The sequence below is a fragment of the Podarcis vaucheri genome (assembly GCF_965113315.1).
Source record: "Podarcis vaucheri genome assembly, chromosome: Z".
Classification (NCBI taxonomy): domain Eukaryota; kingdom Metazoa; phylum Chordata; class Lepidosauria; order Squamata; family Lacertidae; genus Podarcis; species Podarcis vaucheri.
The window spans coordinates 978825-1003338 of NC_138758.1; the positions used below are offsets into that span (position 1 = coordinate 978825).

The 24514-nt window shown below is 46.6% G+C and overlaps 1 protein-coding gene across 4 annotated transcripts in view; it reads left to right on the plus strand.

The window, feature by feature from the left end:
* The first annotated feature begins 4524 nt into the window (after nt 1–4524).
* The window catches only part of LOC309523541 (integrator complex subunit 6-like), a 42585-nt gene continuing 22595 nt past the window's right edge, over nt 4525–24514 (plus strand). For 3 of the 4 annotated variants that reach the window (XR_014215443.1, XR_014215444.1, XM_082207391.1), the window contains exons 1-8: nt 4532–4766; nt 4966–5043; nt 12223–12372; nt 15341–15430; nt 17242–17425; nt 20181–20309; nt 20840–21003; nt 22789–22941. Coding sequence is in view for 2 of the 4 variants with exons in the window: in XM_082207391.1 (XP_082063517.1) it covers nt 4656–4766; nt 4966–5043; nt 12223–12372; nt 15341–15430; nt 17242–17425; nt 20181–20309; nt 20840–21003; nt 22789–22941 (1059 nt within the window). In the remaining 2 variants the exon portion in view is untranslated. Of the gene's footprint in view, nt 4767–4965; nt 5044–12222; nt 12373–15340; nt 15431–17241; nt 17426–20180; nt 20310–20839; nt 21004–22788; nt 22942–24514 lie in introns of all 4 variants that reach the window. The other variant, XM_082207392.1, reaches the window with a different exon arrangement.

Genomic DNA, 24514 nt, shown 5'->3' on the forward strand with positions numbered 1-24514 from the left:
AGGAAGGTGAAACGGGAGGCGTATGCTTCCCAGTCTCCAGATGCTGGGTTGAATGGCGAGAAGCTGCTGTTGGCTGCCATTCTGAGTTCCTTGTGTCCCGGAGCTGAAGCCTGGATACACGGTGCGAGGCAGCGGTGCGGCAGATGGCAGTGCTGCGGTGCTGTGTGTGGCAGTCAGCTCAGCGGGATCCCACCTTCGTCGCCAGTGAAATATACTTAGAGTCGCAGAGTGATTTCATGCTCTTTATTCAGCTCATAGTGGTGAGGAGGAATGAATGAAAGTCCCCTCACAGTATCTGCTTTATATACATTATTTACACAATGGGCTGCACATGATTGGCTAATTCCAGAATTCTACTGTAAGCCAATCAGGTTGTGCATTCACTTCAATCTGGAGCAGGATTGGGTGGTTCCTGCCAACCAATCATACTGCTGCATTGTTCTAGGACCAATCAGACTGCTGCATTCTGAATCCTATTGTTCTAGGACTAATCAGACTGCTGCAATTTGGATCCTATTGTTCTCAGTACATAACAGACGGTTTCCTGCGTCATGTGGCCAGCAGGACTAAACTGCGTCAGGCCCAACGGGACACTGTGATGGAAACCAGAGCAGCGCATGAAAACGCTGCTTACCTTCCTGCTGGAGCGGCACCTATTTATCTACTTGCACTTTGACGTGCTTTCGAACTGCGAGGTTGGCAGGAGCAGGGACCGAGCAACAGGAGCTCACCCCGTCACGGGGATTTGAACCGCCGGCCTTCTGATCAGCAAGCCCAAGAGCAAGCTTCCTCAACCTTGTCCCTCCAGATATTTTGAGACTACAGTTCCCATCATTCCTGACCACTGGTCCTGCTAGCTAGGGATCGTGGGAGTTGTAGGCCAAAACATCTGGAGGGCCAAGGTTGAGGAAGCCTGCCCAAGAGGCTCAGGGATTGAGACAATGTTGCCACCCGAATCCTCCTACTGTAGCTTACGCATAGGTAGGCAAACTAAAGCCCGAGAAACCTTAGAACTGGTTTCTCAAGGGCTTTGCTTGTTATGTACTGAAGTTCTTCCCCTGGCCACCAGGAGTATCGTGTATACAGTTCTCACTCTGGTCCACTTCAGTTAATTTAGGCAGGAAATCCTGGGCTGTTGTTGTTACAGTGTTGACAGCCAGCTGCCTATAAAAGCAGGCCGGCTGAGCTGCTTGCTGTTCAGTTCCGTTCTGGCCTGTGAATAAACAAGAGCTGCTTTGGAGAAATCGATGTGTCATCTGCTATGTCCACCCACAACTTAATACTGCTGAATGTGTGAAAATGACCTAGTGCATGGGTAGGCAAACTAAGGCCCTGGGGCCAGATGTGGCCCCATCACCTTCTCAATCTGGCCCGTGGACGGTTTTGACATGAGTAGAATGTGTGCTTCTATTGAAAATGCATCTCTGGGTGATTTGTGGGGCATAGAAATTTGTTCATTTTTATTTTTATTTTTCAAAATCTGACCTCCCATAAGGTCTGAGGGCCCCACAGTAAAGATGGCTGGTGGAGGAGCAGCCTCGCCAGCGGAAAACACTGGTGGAGGGCGCGGGGCGGGGGTCTCTTCCTCGGCTGCTGCTTCCTCCACTCAGATGGGTCAATGGTGTGCATGCCATAGGTTTGCCACCCACTGGCGGAGGAAGAGGAGTGCAGGGGTGCACATCATCCTCGGCAGCGCGATCCCGGTGGGGTGCCACACTCCCACAGGTGCCGCACCATACCCCTGGGACGTGCACCAGCCCAACCCTGCATGCTCTCCGCACGCCGGTGCCAGAGCATGAAGCTCCGCTACTATCGCCCCCACTGCCTTAAGGCAGAGGGGCCAAATTGGGCCCCATGGCCTGCTCCGAAGGAGGCCCCCACACCAGGGCAATCTAGATGGATTTTATTTGTATCTCTAAGATTCCACCTTGGGCCTCAGAGCTTCAAATTGGGCCCAACTGGCTAGCCCTGAGTCCCATAGTCGCTGGGCCCAAGTCGCCCTTGCCCTTGCCTGAAGTCTTGGGTTTGCAATTTGGGGAGAGGGGAGACTGCGGCATTGGGGAGCAGGCAGACTGGCAAGGCCCCCTAGATTTAGAGGCCCTAGGCTTCAGCCTAACTAGCCTATACATCAATCTGGCCCTGGGAGCGTGTCTGGCCTGGCCTGGCAGCAGCGGACACCAAAGAGCAGCTGGGCCAGCAGCAGTGGCGGCAGCAGCAGCAGCAGCAGCAGCAGCAGCAGCTCAGACATGGGCACTGCCTGATCCTTATGGACAGATTGATAGATATAAGGTAGATATTTAGATAGATAGATAGATAGATAGATAGATAGATAGATAGATGATAGATAGATAATTGATAGATATAGATAGAGATAGATAGAGGATAGATAGATGATAGATGATTGATTGAGAGATAGATTAGATAGATGGATGATAGATTAGATAAATAGACAGATGATTGATAGATCAGGCATGTCCGATGTCTGTTTCGGGGGCCTAATCTAATAGGGAGGCAGATGTCGTTGCGCCACTCCTTGGTGTGTGGACTGCCGCAGGGCGCAATCCTCTCCCCGATGCTTTTTAACATCTTTATGCACCCCCTTGCCCAGATTATCCGGAGCTTTGGGCTGGGTTGTCACCAATGTGCTGATGACACTCAGCTCTATCTGCTGATGGATGGCCACACCGACTCGATCCCTAACACACTGACCAGATGCTTGGAAGCTGTGGCTGGATGGTTTCATGGGAGCCGATTGAAACTAAATCCTTTGAAGACAGAGGTCCTCTGGCTGGATTGGGACGACATGGGTTTGGGGGGGCCAACTCCCTTCTCTTGTGGGGGCTCAATTAGTGCCATTGCCTTCCGTTAAGAGTTTGGGTGTAATCCTTGACGCCTCCCTTTCCATGGGCGACATTTTTCCACCTTCGCGCATCAAGCAGTTGGTCCCTTACCTTTCCCGCCCCGATCTGGCCACAGTGATCCATGCGACGGTCACCTCCAGGCTTGACTACTGTAATTCGCTCTACGCGGGGCTGCCCTTGAAGCTGTCCCAGAAACTCCAGTGGGTGCAGAATGCAGCAGCGAGGCTCCTCACAGGGTCTCTGCCATGGGAGCAGATTCACCCAGTGCTTTTCCAGCTGCACTGGCTCCCGGTAGAGTACAGGGTCAGATTTAAGGTGCTGCTTTTGACAATTAAAGCCCTCCATGGCCTAGGACCCTCGTACCTACGGGACCGCCTCTCCCGGTATGCCCCACGGAGGACCCTAATGTCCAGATACAGCAACACCCTAGAGGTCCCGGGCCCTAAGGAAGTCAGATTGGTGGAATGCTCTTCCTCATGAGACCAGGGCCCTGCAGGATCTGATTTCTTTCCGCAGGGCCTGTAAGACAGAGTTGTTCCGCCTGGCCTTTGGGCTCAGAATCAGTTTGATTCCCTCTCCGTTTTTCTTTTTCCTTTCTCCTCCTGTGAAGAGGCTGCATCCTATTGTTTTAATGTTGTATTTTAATCTTATTTAAATTGTATTTTAATCAACTTGTTTTTATTATTGGTTGTTAGCTGCCCTGAGCCCGTCCTTGGCTGGGGAGGGCGGGGTATAAATAAATTATTATTATTATTATTATTATTATTATTATTATTATCTGGCCTGCTGGTCAGTTTAATCCAACCCCTGTGGCAGTTTATTTTTCCTGGGGTAAAATACTAAATAAACCCTCAACAACTTCAATCCAAAAAAAAGATTAACAACTTTCGTGGGCCCTCACGGCCTTTCACTTCATCAAATATGGCCCTCTTTGAAAGAAAGTTTGGATTAGATAGATGATGGATAGATAGATAGATAGATAGATAGATAGATAATAGATTTAAGAATAGATAGACAGAGGCCTGGATTTAGGTTTGAAGAGGCCCTCAGCAGCCAATTGTTGCTATTTCTTTGTGCTGGGTATATGCTATATGGTCATTGATGGACCTAATAGGTATCTAAAGCCATTTGCACATAACAAAATAGGAGCCTACATAACACAAAACATGGTTGATGTCGGTTTTATTTTATTTGTTTTTTTATCTTATATTTTGGAAATGTACATCCAGTTTTTCCCCCTTTATTTCTTTTGGGGACCCCCAAGAAAGTAGGGCCCTAAGCTAGAGCTTGTTGAGCTTACATGTCAATCTAGTACTGCCCATGCACGATGATTACTCAAGGGCATTGGCACCTTCTAGGTCTGGGATCCCATGTCCTGCTCTTACCTGGAAACTAATGCTGCCGCCTCCTCCGCCTTCGCCCATCAATCAACCCTCCCAGCTCCGCCCCCTGACGTCTGCCCGCAACGCATAAGCCAATCGCATCCCGAGAGAAGTGGCGAGGGTGGAGAGAGGGGAGCGAGGGCCGAGGCCGCCGCAGTCCCCGCCCCTCATGCATATGCAGACGACGGCCTCGTCGCCGGCCAATGGCGCTCCGGCGTTCGGGTCACGCGCCGCCCCCGAGCGGCGGCTCGGCCGGGAGGAGCCGAGAGCCTGTCAGTCCGTCCGCGCGGATCGAGGGAGGCGGTCGTACGTTCAGCGGCAGCAGCAGCAGCAGCAGCGCCCCGGCGCGGGCGAGTGGGCTGCGGCCTCCCTTCGTCGTCTTGCCCCCCGGCCGGGCCTCCCTCGGAGGACCATGCCGATCCTGCTCTTCCTCATCGACACGTCCGCCTCCATGAACCAGCGGGCCTACCTGGGCACCAGCTACCTGGACGTGGCCAAGGGCGCCGTCGAGCTCTTCATGAAGGTGCGCGCGCGCCCTCCCCCCGCCCCGCCGCCTGACGTGGCCGTCCGAGTCCGCGCGCGCACACACCCTCAGAGACCGCGCTCCCGAGCGCGAGCGCCCGCTCGCACGTTCGGAAGACGCGTGTCGAGAGTCCCCCCCGCCCCGCTCCCCCTCAGACGCGCCTTTAACGCGCTCCTTTCTCCCGTTTTCCCCCCTTCAGCTGCGCGCCCGAGACCCGGCCAGCCGCGGCGACAGGTACATGCTGGTCACCTTCGACGAGGCGCCCTATTGCATCAAGGTAAGCCGCCCGCCTCCCCCGCCGGGCGCGCCGCGGGCGAAGATGGCGGACATTTTGCTTTTGTATGGAGGCTGAGGGCGCTGATTAGATGGAGGAGGAGGAGGGAGCGAGGGAGGAGGAAGAAGAGGAAGGCGGAGGAGAAGAAGGCCCCGCCGACACCACGCGGCACCTCCCGCCCCAGGAAGACAGCGGGGAGGCGGAGCGCCTGGCGGGCGAGCCGTTTGGGGACTACAACTCCCAGCATCCTTAGCTCGCGGGACCGGTGGTCAGGGAGGGTGGGAGTTGTAGTCTCAAAGGAGCTGGAGGGCCGAGTTTGCCAAGGCCCGTGATGGACTATGCCATGCTTCCTCAAACTCCTATGGTCCCTAGCTAACAGGACCAGTGGTCAGGGATGGTGGGAATTGTAGTCCCAAAGCACCTGGAGGGCCGAGTTTGCCTTTGTCTGTAAGGAGTGGGGGAGTTTGGGGACAGGTGAGTGGGCTTCCTCCCACAAGCCCCCCCCCTCTCCCAAGAGCAGGAAACCCAGCCAGATGGGTGGGGTGTAAATAAATTGTTGTTGATATAGCTCAGCTTCTGGAATGCAGGTAGGATTCCAATTAGCAATGGCCAAAGGTTAAATCAGACATAGGCAAACTGGGCCCTCCAGCTGTTTTGGGACTACAACTCCCATCATCCCTAGCTCACAGGACCAGTGGTCAGGGATGATGGGAATCGTAGTCCCAAAACAGCTGGAGGGCCAAGTTTGGCCATGCCTGCCCAAGAGGCCAAAAGATGGTGGTGGCGAGGAGTTGGGGGGGGTCCAGGAAACGGCCTCCTTTTTGTGTGGGTGGGGGGGCTGTTTGAACTTAAGATAAAACGAATCACCGTTTGCAGGCACATCCAAAGATGAAGGTGGACCCTCCCCCTGCGTGTGAATGCTTGTCTGTCACCACTGTATGTTTGTGTGTGTGTAAATACGTGTGCTGCATGCATGCTATGCATTTATATCATTCCGGCAGGCCTGTGGTTGGGGCCCAGTCTGACCCCTCTCCTCCTACAAGATCCTATGTATAAGAGGCCTCTCTAAGTCCTCTCACCGGCTCTCATATATATATATATATATATATATATATATATATATATATGCAGGTTTTGGTGTCTTCGGGTGTCTTCCCGTGTAAGAGTCGGGGTGTCTGTGCGACGTTTCGACGAGGTCTCACTCGTCATCTTCAGGCTGGTGCTTTCGGCTTCTTGTTACTGGAACTTCCAGTAACAAGAAGCCGAAAGCACCAGCCTGAAGATGACGAGTGAGACCTCGTCGAAACGTCGCCCAGACACCCCGACTCTTACACGGGAAGACACCCGAAGACACCAAAACCTGCATTCCTGTACCCGTGAAAATCTACGAAAGCAAATATATATATATATATATATATATATATATATATATATATATATGTAAGCCTGGTGAGTACCTAAGGTTCCCAAACCCTATAATCATAATTTGCCAGTTGCCTTCTGAACCTATTGGATTTTAATCCCATTTTAAGATGTATTTCTATTTTGATGTTAGCCACCCTGAGCCTGGTTATGGCTGGGGAGGGCAGAATATAAATTTATTTTTATTATTCTTATTATTATCTGTAAAGCATCCCCACCTTGCAGCCATGTGCCTCCAGGCAGGCATGGCCAAACTTGGCCCTCCAGCTGTTTTGGGACTAGGGATGACGGGAGTTGTAGTCCCAAAACAGCTGGAGGGGCCAAGTTGGGCCATGCTGAAATCTGCAGTGAGAGAGAACTGCAGCGGTGTCCTCCTCCTACTGTTCTAGACTACAATTCCCATCATCCCTGACCACTGGTCCTGCTAGCTAGGGATCATGGGAGTTGTAGGCCAAAAACATTGGGAGGGCTGAGGGTGAGGAAACCTGTACCAGAACAAACTTTGTTGGGGTAGCCAGGGATCTAGGTCAGTTGTTGAGCTTTTTTTAGGGAGGTGGCCCTTGGATCATCATTTGATTTGCTCAACCTCAACAGATTGGTGTCTGGAATAGACAACTATGGACAGGTAATGGATTTAATTTAATTTAATTTCCTCACTGCCTTGCCTGAAAAACCTTAGCATCTAATCTTTAGGGTGTGAATATTTGCTGGCGCATTTAAAATAAAGCAAACGGGCCACTTGGGGAACTCACTGCTACTTGCTCCTGCAACTACCAGAGCCTGAGAAAATTGCCTATTTAGTACCTTGTATTGTGCTCCGAGATATTTTCTGCCAGGGGTCAGAGCAGACCCTGGTGCTTTTCTATCATTTGTATGGTGATGGCTGTGATCCTCTAATGTAGGGGTGGCCAGCTCCCAAGAGACTCCGATCTACTCACGGAGTTAAAAACTGGCGGTGATATACCCTCTATTTTGGGGTTCAGGTCGTTGCTGAGCTTTTTTGGGAGGAGGAAAGCCCCATTTGGGGGGGAGTGCAGGGCAAAATGTTGAGCTTTTTAAAAGAGAGCCAAAGTTGTTGAGCTACTTTGGGGTGATCTACCAGATGTTCAGGGACGCGGGTGGCGCTGTGGGCTAAAGCCTCAACGCCTAGGGCTTGCCGATCGAAAGGTCGGCGGTTCGAATCCCCGCGGCGGGGTGCGCTCCCGCTGTTCGGTCCCAGCGCCTGCCCACCTAGCAGTTCGAAAGCACCCCCGGGTGCAAGTAGATAAATAGGTACCGCTTACCAGCGGGAAGGTAAACGGCGTTCCGTGTGCGGCTCTGGCTCGCCAGAGCAGCGATGTCACGCTGGCCACGTGACCCGGAAGTGTCCCCGGACAGCGCTGGCCCCCGGCCAATAAATGTGAGATGGGCGCACAAACCCCACAGTCTGTCAAGACTGGCCCGTTCGGGCAGGGGTACCTTTACCTTTACCTTACCAGATGTTCAGTGATCTGCTTGTAGATCACGATCTACCTGTTGGACGTGGCTGGCATAACCACATCAGTCATTTTTTTTATATAACAGCAAAAACTGCAGTGGTACCTCGGGTTACAGACTCCGCTCAGAAATAGTACCTCGGGTAAATCACTAGTCAGTAAGGCTGGATTGAAATCATTTTTTTACAGAAAGGTTCAACCTTGCTGGTATCCTCTTCATATCAAGAACCAGAAGAAGGTTTCATTTTGGAGTCATAAATTTTCAGAGTAGTTTTTACAGTTACATCAAAAATGACCGATTTGGTTCTACTATCAGAAAGACATAGACCGTTCATTATGTAATTATCGTTTCTATTTGGACAACTTTTCTGCTGTACAGTGGAACTTCGGGTTGCGAACATGATCAGTGTGGGAAGCACATTTGCAAAATCTGTGCACATGCAGGTCATGATTCGGTGCTTATGCGCAAAGTGCAATTTGGTGTTTTGGCGCAGTGCGCAACCCGAAAATGCATAACCTGAAGCGTCTGTAACCCGAGGTACCCCTGTATTCGATTGGAAGAAGAAAAATAATCATTTCCTTCATGACAATTTAAACTATTTAACTACAGAAATAACATTATAGCATATGTATCCATGTTTGCTTACTGATGTGGTTAAACTTTTTTATTTTTTTAAAAACCCCTTAGACTGAGTTTTAGCACACATGAAAAACTTTAAACAAATCCTTATTTCCTGAAGATTAGCCTTTAGATTAGAATGTCACTTAAATAGAAAACTACCGTATTTTGTGCCCCATAAGACGCTCCGGCCCATAGGACGCACCTAGTTTTTTGGGGGGGAAATAAAGAAAAAAAAATTATTTCCCCCCCCCCAGGTGCGGGGCTGGAAGAACCAGGTCGGGGAACAGTGGGAAGGCACGCTCTGCCTCCCCGCTGTCCCCCAAGCTTGTGGGGCTGGCGATGGGGAGAAGTGCGCTGATCCCGGGACTGCAGGCAGCTCTGCGCAACCCTCGGAGCACCCACCCCCCTCGCTCTCCAGGCTTCAGCGAAAGCCTGCATTCGCCCCATAGGACGCAGGCACATTTCCCCTTCATTTTTGGAGGGGAAAAAGTGCGTCTTATGGGGCGAAAAATACAGTATCTTTAGGAAGATTTTTTCCTCCAAAAGCATTTTATTTTAAAAATCCAATTTAGATCAAAAAAATCCATTAAAAATCATTGATTTTTATCCACCCTGGTTGTGCAGCTTAAGTCAATCACTTGGAGAACTGAGAAACCCTGCTGCTATATATGATAGGGAGCAAGAAGAAATCAGAGGGTTACTGTAGGTGAAATAACTTCAGATAACATTGTAACATAAGAGGGTACAATTTTAACTATTCTCACGAATGCGTGAGTTATTTCAGACTCAAAGAGACCTTAAACCTGTAGAAAAAAAATATTTTTTTTGTAAAAATTTTCATTTAATAGCAATTTATTTTATAACCACTAGTCCATTCTACAAAAAAAGGATGATACACGTGTTAGTTGTGGTTTGCGCCCTATGGCTTATCGAACCCACTGGGAATAAAATGAGAAAAATTCACATTGAATGGTTGGTGACCCTTTTCTCTGGCGCTTCCCGCCATTTTTATACCTTATTTGGAAAGAGACCACAATTAGCTTTATCTTAATCCCAAAATAAGCCCAGTTAGTTGAACAACAACAACAATTTATTATTTATACCCCACCCATCTGGCTGAGTTTCCCCAGCCACTCAAAATATTAAAGAACAATAGTCCAATATTAAAATACAATAAGCGAAACAGGAGGTTTTTTTCTAATTGCATGAGCCTAAATTGCGTGAAAATTCTCCTTGGATCCTGGCTGTTTTCACACACTAACACCCCACCCTGTATAATTCTCTCTGTTATATTTCATCTGAACAACTGGAATAAATTTCAGGAGCGGAACCCAAAGGTCCTATTGAAAAATGCAACTTTTGAGCCGCTTAGCCCACAAATGGCAACTAGGCATTCTGATTCGGCAACTGTAACCTTAACAACAACAATAATAATAATAATTTTTATTTCTATCCCACCCTCCCCAGCCATAACCGGGCTCAGGGTGGCTAACATCAAAATACAAATACATTATAACAGGCATAAGCAACCTCGGCCCTCCAGATGTTTTGGGCCTACTACTACCATGATCCCTAGCTAGCAGGACCAGTAGTCAGGGATGATGGGAATTGTACTCTCAAAACATCTGGAGAGCCAAGGTTGCCTATGCCTGCATTAAAACATAAAATTCGGCAATCGGCTGAAATACAGCTTAAAATTGGATTAAAATCAAATAAGATCAGAAGGCAACCAGCAAATTATCACTATAGGGGTTGGGAACTGTAGTTACTCACCAGGTTCACCTATTTATATGAGCTGACGAGAGTAGTTTTAAGGAGGTATTTAGAGCCTAGCTTATATATCTGAGTTTCTAAGTGAAAATTTGTGTTTTGTTGGGCGGGGGGTGGATCCTTAAGTTGGAAATGCTTCTGGCTGGTGGTTTTGCTCAAAACTTACCTCTCTTAGGAGCTCCAGGCCATCTTTCATACTCACCTCGAATGTATTGAGCAAAAGTAATTCTATATATTTTAAAATATTTTTTATTTTTATTGAGTTTATTTACAACATCTGAAGGCAGTCCTGTTTAGGGAAGTTTTGAATGTGTGACATTTTAATGTATTTTTAATCTTTGTTGGAAGCCGCATAGATAGAAACCCAGTGAGATGGGCGGGGTACAAATAAATTATTATTATTAATACAGTGGTACCTCGGGTTAAAGGGATGTGGGTGGCGCTGTGGGTTAAACCACAGAGCATAGGACTTGCTGATCAGAAGATCAGCAGTTTGAATCCTCGCGACGGGGTGAGCTCCCGTTGCTCGGTCCCAGCTCCTGCCAACCTAGCAGTAAGAAAGCATGTCAAAGTGCAAGTAGATAAATAGGTACCACTCCAGCAGGAAGATAAACGGTGTTTTCATGTGCTGCTCTGATTCGCCAGAAGTGGCTTAGTCATGCTGGCCACATGACCCGGAAGCTGTCTGCGGACAAACGCCGGCTCCCTCGGCCCATAGAGCGAGATGAGTGCCGCAACGCCAGAGTCGGTCACGACTGGACCTAATGGTCAGGGGTACCTTTTCCTTTACCTTTTACCTCGGGTTAAGTACTTAATTCGTTCTGGAGGTCTGTTCTTAACCTGAAATTGTTCTTAACCTGAAGCACCACATTAGCTAATGGGGCCTACCGCTGCTGCTGCGCTGCCAGAGCACGATTTCTGTTCTCATCCTGAAGCAAAGTTCTTAATCTGAAGCACTATTTCTGGGTTAGCAGAGTGTGTAACCTGAAGCGTATGTAACCCAAGGTACCACTGTATTATTAACATAAACACATAACAAAAAAAGCAACAAAAACAAAATAAACCTGAAAAAAGAGAATAAAACGAAAGGGGAAAAAAGAACGAACACACCCACACCATATTTCCATTTTCTTTCCTACTGTTTGACTTCCTTCATGCTTTGCACGGTTTTCTTTTTCACTTCTAGCAAATTCTCTTTCATACTTTGTTATAACCCCCTTTTTAACCATTTATAACCTATGTAGCACAAATCATCCTGCAGAGGTTAATTGAAACAAGTCCAAGTACAGTGGTATCTCGGGTTACAGATGATTCAGGTTATAGACTCTGCTATAGAATGGACCTCCAGAACGAATTAAGTTCTTAACCCGAGGTACCACTGTATTGATTTGGGGACACTGCTTTTTGCCAAAATATGTGAAATGTATGTAAAATTAGATATGTGTTGGAGGTGTAACAAAGTGGAGGGGACACTCATACATATGAGGTGGTTTTGCCAAAAAATCAAAAGTTTCTGGGACACGGTGTATAAAGAAGTAAAGAAAACGTTTAAAAAATTTTTTGCAAAGAAAACAGAAGCCTTTCTCTTAGGGATAATAGACACAGATATAGCCAAAGGAAACAAGAAAATCTTCCTTTTTGCTATAGGGACTGCGAGAACACTCATTTCCAAAAATTGGAAAAAAAGAAATTAACACCCCCCCCCCCGGCAAAAAAAGAATAAATAAATTATTTTATTATATTGAACTGGCCAGACTTAACAGAGACAATTGGGGGTCAATCCAAGCAAAAAATGTCAAAGAATGGGGAAAATGTAGAGTAATTATATATGTCTTGGAGACATTTTTTTAAAAGTAGGGCTGTCACAAAGTGTGGAATAATGTTATTTTGCAGGCTGGATGGAAGGAGAACCATGCCACTTTTATGAATGAACTGAAAAATCTGCAAGCGTCAGGACTGACCACCCTTGGACAGGCCCTTCGATCCTCGTTTGACTTGCTCAACCTCAACAGATTGGTGTCTGGAATAGACAACTATGGACAGGTAATGGATTTGATTTAATTTAATTTCCTCACTGCCTTACCTGAAAAACCTTAGCATCTAATCTTTAGGATGTGAATATTTGCTGGCGCATTTAAAATAAAGCAAACAGGCCACTTGGGGAACTCACTGCTACTTGCTCCTGCAACTACCAGAGCCTGAGAAAATTGCCTATTTAGTACCTTGTATGGTGAGCCGAAATACTTTCTGCCAAGGGCCAGAGCAGATCTATGTAGATATATAGATCTCATTTGCATGTTGATGGCTGTGATCCTCTAATGCAGGGGTGGCCAACTCCCAAGGGATCTACTCAGAGTTAAAAACTTGTGGTGATCTAACCACTTATACCAATAACAAACTTAGCTGGTCTCATTAAGGTGCTACTGGAAGAATATTTTTTATTTCATTTCGACTACGGCAGACCAACACGGCTACCCTTTTGGGGGGTTCAGGTGTCAAGATTGTTGAGGTTTTTGTTGAGGAAGGCCCATTTTTAGGGGTTCAGGGTGAAAGTGTTTAGCTTTTTTTTTTTTTTTTTTGAAGGAAAGCCCTGTTTTGGGGAAGGAGGAAAGCCCATTTTTGGCGGGGTTCAGGTCAAAGCAGTTGAGCTTTTTTTAAGGAAGGTCTGTTTTGGGGGGCTTTTTATTTTTTTAAAAAATGATATTTATTGAAAAAATATTTTTTTAAAATTACAAAGAAAAAAAAAAGACAAAATTACAGAGAAAAAAGACAAGAACAGAAAAATAAAAATAAAACCATCATTTTCAAATTCTCCACTTTCATTACCTTCTTTCCATGACCTCCTCCTTCTCCCATCTCTTGTATCTTGATTAATAATTGTCACAGCAAATCCTTTCCATAATTCATAATATTCTGTCATTACATTACCTTGCTCTATTTTCATCTTATCTTATAAAAGACCTTAAAACTTAAATCTTATTTTTACCAGCTTCTCATAACCATTACCTTTTTACCTAGTTCTTTAAACATTCTTACAAGAGCCAAGTAATTTCATTTCAACATTTTTGCAACGTTCATAAAACATTTCTGATGATAAAAAAAGAGAATAAAAACAATCCAATCTTCTTCCAGCATCCCCTCCCCCCGGTCCCAGGATTGTCAGTCCTTTTTTTATCCCATTAGTCTGGCACATTAACCTGGTGATCTTATATCCGAGGCCTTCAAATCTCTTCCATGTCCCTTCCGCAGCTCTTCTTCATATTTTCCTTTCACTCGTGGGAACTCCAGCTTGGTAGTGTTTTTGACCCTTTTCAACAAATCAGCCCCTTTCTCATAGTCCAGACTAGACTCCATGTTGTATTTTAAAACATGTTTCAAATTCCCTCCAAGATTGGAAGTCCCAACAGCTCCAAACCTCTGAGGGCCCATTGCCAGATTCGGAAAGTCCAAACATCCCTGCCTAGGGGGGTCACCCCAACCCCCCATTTCCAGCCAAACTTTGTCTTTCCAAATCTGGTTTTTTCCAAGTTCATTTGTCAAATCCAAAGGCTCATTTTCCTGCTGGACCAAAAGTCCCTCCATCCCTGGCGCCCAAGATTCAGCAAGGTCCTCTTCTTTCAGTTGTTCTGTGATGGCATGCTCCTGTTTTGGTTCCTGGGTGGGCTCCATATAGTTTCCCACTACCTGTTCAAAGGTTCTAGCCGCATTAGTCATAAAATCCGTTTTCTGACTTAACTAATCCAATAGGGCATTTATTTTACAGAAAGCACCCAACAGTGCTTCTGAAGGCATTGTCCTACAAGGTCACAAATCCTTTCCCACAGTTGTAATCAGTAACAGCTGCAAGTTCCCAGGATTTAGTTACAATTTCACAGTTCCCCTCTAGGGGGAAAAACTTCTGGTTGTTCTTTTCCTTGAAAACTATAGCAACAAAGTTTCTTTTTTAAGATATTTTGTCCATATTTGTTCTTTTAAAAGACGAAAAGAAACAATGGAGTCACAATATTTCTCTTCTTTTAACTATCTGTCAAAGACATTTGTTTCTGGTCAATGAGCTTCAAACATCAATTCTGACACCCTGCTCCAGGGTCAGGACGGTGGAAAATTACTTTGCTTTAGCTTCACTTCTGCAGGTTTAAACAGCTCAGGAAAAAGACCCTCTTCTTCTGCTACCGAAGGGTGGTTCAGCGATTTTAAATGATGAAAGTCGACCCTTTAAAAGTGATTTTTAAGGCTCTAGTTTGCGTTGTCTTTGCTTTGTTCTGACTACAAGGAAACGGAAGGGTGACTTCCTGTTTAAACCTTCCCATTTCAGTACCAAATTAGGGTTAATTTTAAAGTCCAAATTCCTTTTTATTTCGCCAGTTCTTATTTGAAGTCCAAATATTTAATGTTCCAGTACTCACGGTTGGTTATTTTAGATGCCAAATTGTCCCAGGAAACAGGCAGCACTCTCCGGCAACGGCTATGCGGCTTCGCTCCACAGAAAAAGCAATTAACTCACAGCACCACGCCACTTCCCCCTCTTCACTTCGGAGCCCGTTTGTGGGTTCCTTTGTGGGTTGGGGGGCGCTAAGGGTGCCCGCCGAGTCCCACGGTCACAGGCTTCATCCGCCTGTGATTTCCAGAAGGGTCCCCGCTACGCCGCAGCGGAAAAGACCCGTTTCATGCAGAGCTGGTCCCTCCGGTTCAGAGGGAGTCCGCCATTGCCGGTGGTGCCACCCCGGAAGTTGTTTGGGGGGGGGCTTTTTTCGGGAGGAAATCCCCATTTAAAAAAATGTTTTTGGGGAGGTTAAAGGCAGAAAAAAGGGTTAAATCACTCACAAAAGGGCATGGCAGGAGTCAGTCTTAGCGACGCTAAGGAAAGGGAGCCAGAGATTGACCACGATCTACCAAAACCTCGCTAGGATCTACCAGTAGATCGCGATCGACCTTGTTGAACCTCCCTGTCTTTAATGGATCCTTTGTGTTTCAAACGCTAATGCAGATATATTTTCCCTCCTCTCTGTAGGGAAGGAACCCATTCTTTTTAGAGCCCTCGATTTTAATTACTATCACGGATGGAAACAAGTTGACAAATATGGCAGGTGTGCAGGAGGAGGTAAGCTTTCAACTGGAATATGGCTGCACTGAATGTGTTCTCCTGCCAGGAGTTTAAAAAGCACTCCTGTCTGATATTCCCTGCAGTGTTAGAGCTGCTTGATAACAATTGCATGTAGAATTATTAGTTATGTTTCTATCCCATTCTTCCTGTCTTGCTCAGAGGGAGATCAGGCTGGAAGAAGATGCAAACATGGGAATCTGTTAATAATAATAATAATAATAATAATAATAATAATAATAATAATAATAATAATAATTTATATCCCGCCCTCCCTGGCCAAAACTGGGCTCAGGGTGGCTATTATTATTATTTATTTTTAAAAGACATCTGAAGGCAGCCCTGTTTAGGGAAGTTTTTAATATTTAATGCTGCATTGTTTTTAGTACTCGATTGGGAGCCACTTGGAGTGGCTGGGGAAACTCAGCCAGATGGGCAGGGTATAAATAATAATTTATTATTATTACTATGACATCAAATATATAACATTGGTATAAAATCAAACAATAATTCAATTACCTCCTCAAAACAAGTCAGGAACAAATTATAATCGTAATTAGATGGCTTTCTGCAGGATTAGGGTTGGGAACAGTAAATGCTCATACAGAGTCAGGCTGCCGGTCCTTCTAGCTCAGGATTCCCTGCACTGACTAGCCGTGGCTGTTCAGGGTTTCAAGCAGGGGCCGTGCCCAGCCTTGCCTGAAGATGTTGTCCTTGTTGAGTTGATTAGTTCATGACCCCATGGACGAGAGCATGCCAAGCACTTCATGTCTTTTCGTTTTTCTTCTAGTAAGCATGAAAAAGCCAGTTCTCTTCCTGGTAGCAATGCCGTACTTTTCCAGAATTAAAAAATCAGAGTCAAGACACTTTGCTTTCCCACCTGCAATAGGGCAAGTGCTTCTCCTCCTCTGGCGATCCCTTGTAGCCGAGTAAGATTTTCTTCCATAAATATGGATTTTAACAGTGAGTCTGTAAGCGACTGTGGAGGCCAATTCTGGATTCACACATCCTTCCACAGTGGGGACATTGGTTTCTGGGCGGGAGTTGATCCCAGTGAGGCTTCCTTCCTCTTCGCCCGTTTCTCCATTGCATCCCGAGTTTGAGTGTCTTCAAAGCCCACGACACCTTTGGTCAAGGCTGTTCTCCCATTGGAGCGCTCGCAGGCCAGTGCTTCCCAGTTGCCGATGTTCGTATTACATTTTTTAAAGATTTGCTTTGAGATCTTTCAACCTCTTTTGGAGACCACAAAACAGACCTCAGTGTAACACTCAAAGCGGAAGTGTGGCACTCAAATCAGAAGCAGAACCAGGGCTGTCTTGAGCACATGCGCCGCCAGGGTGCAAAGATCCACCCAGCGACCCCAAATTTTGTTGTGCTGTTGTTTAGAAGGCGTTTGGGGTGGATCCGGCCCCCGGGCCTTAGTTTGCCTATCCATGGACTAGATCAGGGGTAGGTAACCTAAGGCCTGGGGGCTGGATGTGGCCCAATCGCCTTCTCAGTCCGGCCCACGGACGGTCCGGGAATCAGCGTGTTTTGACATGAGTAGAATGTGTCGTTTTATTTAAAATGCACCTCTGGGTTATTTGTGGGGCATGGGAATTCATTCTTTTTCCCCTTCAAAATATAGTCTAGCCCACCACATGGTCTGAGGGACGGTGGACTGGTCAATGGCTGGAAAAGGTTGCTGACCCCTGGATTAGATGTTCCCTGCGGCCCCTTCCAGCTCTGTGATTCTGTGGTTCCTTTCCAGAAGGAATCCAATGAGCTTACTGTTCTAGCGAAGCCTCCAGGTGCCTTGCCTTCCTTTTCAGCTTCATCTTCCTCTGAATTCTCCCCTTCCTGGAAGCGAGTTAACCAAAGAACCGTTTCGCTGGGATCAGAGGCTGTTTGCCCTCGTGCTGCGCTTACCTGGAGCCTCTTCAGTGGAGCCCGAACAGCTAGGAAGCGTCCCGACAGATGAGTCTGCCATTACACAGATGTGTGAAGTCACAGGAGGTAGCCTTTTTGCGCCTTTTTCTTGGTTTGCCAACCTCAATCCATCCACTTTGAAATCATGAAGTGCATTAGTGCATTGACACGTAACATCTGGCTAAGCTTTTCATTCGTGTCTATATGTGCCTAGATGCCTGTGTCAAACCAAAACCACCAGAAGGCCTGCATTACACAAATCCAGTTGAGAAAACACACACTTAATAGGCCATATTGTAACAATTGCAAAGTTCTTTACTAGAAACTACTTACTTCGTGACATAATACATTAAAAAGTAGCTTTTCAGTTGATCACCAGGTCCAGTATGTACAAAATACAAATCCTGTTTTGTCAGTGCCATAGTACGTTCTGATCTAATTTCTCTATTTTCTCTTGTATTTTCCTGTCTGATGTATTCCTTAGACGAGTGATATGAAATACTCTTTTAAGTGTCTAATGAAGATGATAGGGTTGGCAGGCATACTGGACTTCGTGATCAGCTGAAAAGCTACTTTAAGTAGTTTAGGTTTTCTGGTTGTTTTGGTTTTGCGTTTTGTTGTGGCTGTTTATACTAAAAACAAAATGGGTACACTGATGTAGAAAAAGACAAGTTATTAAACATGGTTACCTTCTTTCAGAGTGAAGGTGACCAGGTGCTTAATGGTGACATGAACTTTGAGTCTGTATTTAAGCAAAAAGGACGTTTAGAGAGGCATGGAGCCTCACTTACAGAGTATGTTAAGAATAATTTGATTCCTAGAGGGTTACGCATCCCAAAGGCACCTACTCAATTCAAAGAGGATAACAGATTTGTGGGAAAATGGGTGTGAACAAATTCTCAACAAATGTTCCAGTGATTTAATGTTGTTAATAATAGAAGAATTCGTAGCCAGTTTAGACCAGATTAATAAGGATATAGAGGAGGCGAAAGAATGTCGTGAAGCCAAGCTAAGCAAACTTGATTATGACAAACTCATACAAACGACAGAAGAATACATGAAGAACTTCTCTAATGAACTCACTAATTTGAAAAGGAAGAAATTAAGTAGAGATCATAATGACTATTCAACAGGTGGAGTTTATTTATGGCTTACCCCCGCTGGACAGGTTGAAAAAAGTTCAAGAGACCTACTAATCAACAAACCTTGACCACTCCTGCAGATTATGATACACTGGTACCTCGGGTTAAGAACTTAATTCGTTCTGGAGGTCCGTTCTTAACCTGAAGCACCACTTTAGCTAATGGGGCCTCCTGCTGCCACTGTGCCGCCAGAGCACGATTTCTGTTCTCATCCTGAAGCAAAGTTCTTAACCCGAGGTACTATTTCTGGGTTAGTGGAGTCTGTATCCTGAAGCGTATGTAACCTGAGGTACCACTGTACTTCTAGTTTTTCTAGTAGAGTGGAACAGATGAAGATAGGGAACCTAGACTCAGATCATTGTCTGCCTGTGCCAGCATCTCCCAGTGCCAGGTTCTTTTGTCTGCCAACCCTATCATTAGACACTTAGAAGATTATTTCATGTCACTCGTCTCGAGGAATACATTAGACAGAAAAATACATTTTACATTTATGTGTATATGCCTATATCTGCAAAAAGGTCCTGAATGGGGTAACTGTGCCCCTGAAGGAAGCTCCTGCAGCCAATGGGAAACTGCTCGTGCCTCCTCCGCACCGGAAGCAGTGTCGTTAATAGCATTTGTGCATGCGCGCGCACACTCCAGCCCACCACAGCGTCTGTGGGACCATGAACTGACCCCTGAGATAAAGCTTTTATTTCCTGCTAAACCTGGAAGTCACAGGTAGGCATTCAACCTAGCGCCAGGTTCAACTTCCTTGGCGGTGTACCTCATGAGCTAGCAGAATGGCTTGCATGAGAGAAGGCTACAGGAAGTCACTGTGTTTCTCATGGCTGGTTGCGCAACAGATTGCTGTAGCCCCGATCCGTCTTGTTGCCCATGCAGTATCAAAGTAAACCCATTGGCGTTGCTATTGTGCAGCTATTCTCACCCTTACGCTAGCACAACAGCCCTTGCACTGGCTGTTTGAAAACATGGAATCTGTGCCATAGTTTTGTTCTGAGGCAGGCATCCCCAACCTGCGGCCCTCCCGATGTTTTGGCCTGCAACTCCCATGATCCCTACCTCACAGGACCCCAGTGGTTAGGGATGATGGGAATTTTAGTTCAAAACATCTGGCAGGCCAAAGGTTGGGGATGCCTGATCTGAGGTATGATAAGACCGAAACCCGTGTACGATCGTATTCTGTTCAGTGGCGCTTCTTTACAAAGGGGATGAACAAGATTCAACAGCTTGTGTGCAAAGTTAAATATCCTCCGCTTTAATCAGGCCAGGCAGTGGTGCCATAGGGAAGACAATGGCAGGGGGCGCTTGTACCTCCCATGCAACAATACTGATGTCTTCTTTTTTCCCATAAGCTGGCATGATGGAAAGTCTACTTCATGGGTAGGCAAACTAAGGCCCAATCGCCTTCTAAATCTGGCCCGCGGACAGTCTGGGAATCAGCGTGTTTTGACACTAGTAGAATGTGTCCTTTTATTTAAAATGCATCTCTGAGTTATTTGTGGGGCATAGGAATTTGTTCATTTTTTATTTTATATTTTAAAATATAGTCCAGCCCCCCACAAGGTCTGAGGGACAGTGGACTGGCCCCCTGCTGAAAAAGTTTGCTGATCCCTGGTCTGTTTCAATAGTAGTCTTTTGCCATATTGACGAGTCACGTTTCCTTCAGAACCTCCTTATCGCTTCGCTTTCCATTATAGGACGTTCCTATTGTGTTCGGACTCAGAGGATGCTGAACCAGTGTTTAGAATCTCTTGCTCAGAAAGTCCAGAGTGGTGTTGTCATAAACTTTGAGAAATCGGGACCCGATCCACCCTACATTGGGGAAGGTATGGTAAACGCTTTATGACCATTGTAAACTCTTAAGGTTTGCAAATGTGTAAACGTCTTTGGTTTAAAAAAAAGGATGATATTGCAAAACCAGAGTAGATTCTGTACACAATATTGTATTATAACTTTGCTTCTGACATTTCTGTTGAACAATTATCTTCAGTTCTTTGAATGCTTAAACTGGTTCATTTCTTGCTCCGGAAATGATTCTCCTGCTGCATGTTTTCATTTTTGGATGCAAAACTAATCTTTATCTTAAACACAAAACCACCACGCAGACTTTTTAATCTCCCCTCCCCCAAATTATTTTAGGCACAAAACCAGTCAATAGACCTACTTTTCCCAAAACAGTCTTAGATGTGCAACCACTACACAGACTTCTTTGTTTTTCTAACTCAAATTATCAGTTTTACAGCTAATCTGTTCGCGCATGGCTTTGAGAAAACACATCTAAGTAGTGATTGGAAAAGTAATGCTCGAGACCTAATGTGCTGTACTAACTTCTTATTGTTCTCCTTTTGGATTTTAGATGGACTTGTTGATGTCACCAGACCTATCAATTCTTTTGGTTCTCAGCCATGGCACAGCTGTCATAAGCTCATCTATGTGAGGCCTAATCCTAAAACGGGCGTTCCTGTTGGGCATTGGCCAATTCCAGAATCCTTTTGGCCCGATCAAAATTCACCAACACTGGTATGTCACAGTGCTTTCAAGCTTCTTTGCAGATACGGTCAACGCAAATGTCTTGGTGACCATTAGTAATGTGGTGGAAAGTAGCTGGACAGCTTAGTCGATAGAGCATGAGACTCATAATCTCAGGATCGTGGATTTGAGCCCCACCTTGGGCAAAAAAGGTTCCTGCGTTGCAGGGGGTTGCAGGGAAAGCAAATGACCCCTGCTTTCCCTTCCAGCTCTGATTCTCTGTTTTCATATCACATCCAATCTCAAGTAACACTGGGTAGCCCTAATACATGGGTCAGCAAACTAAGGTCCACGGGTTGGATCAGGCCCAATTGCCCACGGACAGTCCTGGAATCGCCGCTTGGATCGGTGTGATTGTTCGGGTTGCGCCATTTTTTTTGCATTTTTTTTTTTAGGCGCCTCCCCCCACACTGCCTCCTCCCTCCCGGCTTCTCCCCATCCTGCGAAGGAAGGGAGCTGGGCTTTGATTGGTGCCAGCCAATCCGAAGCCTCGTCGCCCACGCGCCAAGGTGTGGCCCAGGCTCACCATCTGCCCTCTGGCCTCTCCACCCATGGCCGCGCTGTGGGCATCGTGACGGCCGTGTTGCGGGGCTTTGGCTGGAGCTGGGTGCGTCTGTGGGCCCTGTGCCTGGCGCCCTGGAAAGCTGGCCCGGAAAGCAGAGGCGGCGGTGGCTCCCAACCGCAGGCAGAGTGGCGGAGGAGGTAGGAAAGCAGGGGGGGGAGGGGCTGGGGGAGAGAGAGAAGCCCCCTTCTGCTGCACGTGTGCAGTCCGGCCCGCCACAAGGTCTGAGGGGCAATGAACCGTTCTCCTAAAAATGTTTGCTGACCCCTACCCTAATATCCCCCCTTGCAACCTCTTAATTCTCCCACTGTGGGGATCATGTAGGCCAGAGGTCAGCAAACTTTTTCAGCAGGGGGCTGGTCCACTGTCCCTCAGACCTTGTGGGGGGCCAGACTATACTTTGAAAAAAATATATGAATGAATTCCTATGCCCTATAAATCACCCAGAGATGCATTTTAAATAAAAGCACGCATTCTACTCATGTAAAAGCACCATCTGCGGGCCAGATTTAGAAGGCGATTGGGCCGGATCCGGCCCAATCGCATTCTTAATCTGGCCCCTGGGTGGTCTGGGAATCAGTGTGTTTTGACACAAGTAAAATGTGCCCTTTTATTTAAAATGCATCTCTGGGTTATTTGTGGGGCATAGGAATTCGTTCATCCCCCCCTTCCCCCAAAAAATCTAGTCCGGCCCCCCACAAGGTCTGAGGGACAGTGGACCGACCCTCTGCTGAAAAAGTTCGCCAACCCCTGTTACAGACCAACCTTCTGGAACATTGTGACTAATGTATTCTACATTTTGAACACTTGGTGCTGGATAGCTATTGAGCTAGCCATTCTTTGCGATGTTTTGTGGAGGATTATGAAAAAAGGAATAAATTAACGTTCTTGCCTGGCTGGCCAATTGGCTCTTGGGATGACGCCCTGTAAGCTCAGTAGTGGCACCCGCCCTGTGGAACGCCCTCCCACCAGATGTCAAAGAGAAAAACAACTACCAGACTTTTAGAAGACATCTGAAGGCAGCCCTGTTTAGGGAAGCTTTTAATGTTTGACAGACTATTGTATTTTAATGTTCTGTCGGAGACTACCCAGAGTGGCTGGGGAAACACAGCCAGATGGGTAGGGTATAAATAATGAATTATTATTGTTGTTGTTATTTCCCTTTTCCTCCAAATGGTTCTTATTCCCTTTCTTCCTTCCCCCCCACTTCCTAGCCTCCCCGCACAGCCCACCCAGTGGTGAGGTTCTCCTGCACGGATTGCGAGCCCATGGTGATCGACAAGCTTCCCTTTGACAAGTACGAGCTCGAACCATCACCTCTAACTCAGTACATCTTGGAGCGGAAGTCGCCTATTGTGTGCTGGCAGGTATTTGCGATATACCCATTGCAGGGTTCCCAAGCCAGTCCGGGATAAACTTTGCAGGTGAAAGTAGAGAGAATGCCCTGTATTAGTCTCTCTCTCTCTCTCCCCGCCCCCCCATTAGCAGCTGGGTTGTTGCATGTTGAAGACCCTAGCTTGGGACCTCAGCATTTGCAATCCAGCTTAGCAGAGTTGGAGAAGAACTTTCTCTTCCTGAACTGTTCCCAGTTGAAACATTGGCTTTCGACATCTGCCCATGCGCCATCACAGAATTTGCAGAATTGCTAATCTCTTACAGCCCTTCAGTGCCACTACATGCCACACTTTTTAGATAAAAGTTCAGAGAAGTTGCAACTTTTTTTAAAAAAAAGGTGAAGAGACCCCGGACCGTTAAGTCCAGTCGCGGACGACAGGTTGCAGCTCTCATCTCACTTTATTGGCCAAGGGAGCCAGTGTTGTCCGCAGACAGTTTTTCCGGGTCATGTGGCCACCATGACTAAGCCTCTTCTGGCGAAACCAGAGCAGCACACGGTAACGCCGTTTACCTTCCTGCCGGAGCGGTACCTATTTATCTGCTTGCACTTTGACGCGCTTTTGAACTGCTAGGTTGGCAGGAGCAGGGACCGAGCAACGGGAGCTCACCCTGACGCGGGAATTCGAAGCCCCGACCTTCCGATCGGAAAGGCCTAGGCTCAGTGGTTTAGACCACAGCGCCACCCGCGTCCCTTTCTGCAATGTTTTGAGAAGCTCATATTTATAATAACAATACAAGAATTATCAAAAATGATCACATTTTATTCAAGCCTAGCCTTATTTTCATTTAAGGAGCCCAAGCAAAAGCATTCTTTTTCTCCCAGGCCATTGGCTAACAAAACCATCTACCGTGCCATGTACCTGTGCAGAACAGGCACCTCCGGTTGCGGAAACCTTGGGATCTGATCGGAGTCGATCCCATTGGCAACCGGAGGTACAGTGGTACCTCGGGTTAAGTACTTAATTCGTTGCGGAGGTCCGTTCTTAACCTGAAACTGTTCTTAACCTGAAGCACCACTTTAGCTAATGGGGCCTCCTGCTGCCGCTGCACAATTCCTGTTCTCATCCTGAAGCAAAGTTCTTAACCCGAGGTACTATTTCTGGGCTAGCGGAGTCTGTAACCTGAAGCGTATGTAACCCGAGGTACCACTGTACCACTATATCTTGGTTTGATAAGGGGGAGGGGAGAAGGAATCTTTGCTTTGCAGAAGCAATGCCTCCCCATAAACCAGGCATGTCCAAAGTGCGTTCCAGGGGCCTCATCTGGAAGTCAGGGTGGGGGACAGGAGGAAGTCAAAGCTCAATTTGCGCCAAGATCTATGTGATGAAGAAATTTCATTTGGTTGTTCTAAAGCAGGCATGTCCAAGGTCCGTTTCGGGGGCCCAATCTGGCACGCTGGTCGGTTTAATCCAGTTTATTTCCTGGGGTAAAGTCCAAAAAAAAACCCCTCAACAACTTCAATCCTAAAAAAAGCTCAACTTTGGGGTAAAATCCTAAAAGAACAGCTTCAACCCCCCCCCCCCAAGTTCAAAAACTACAGTTCTA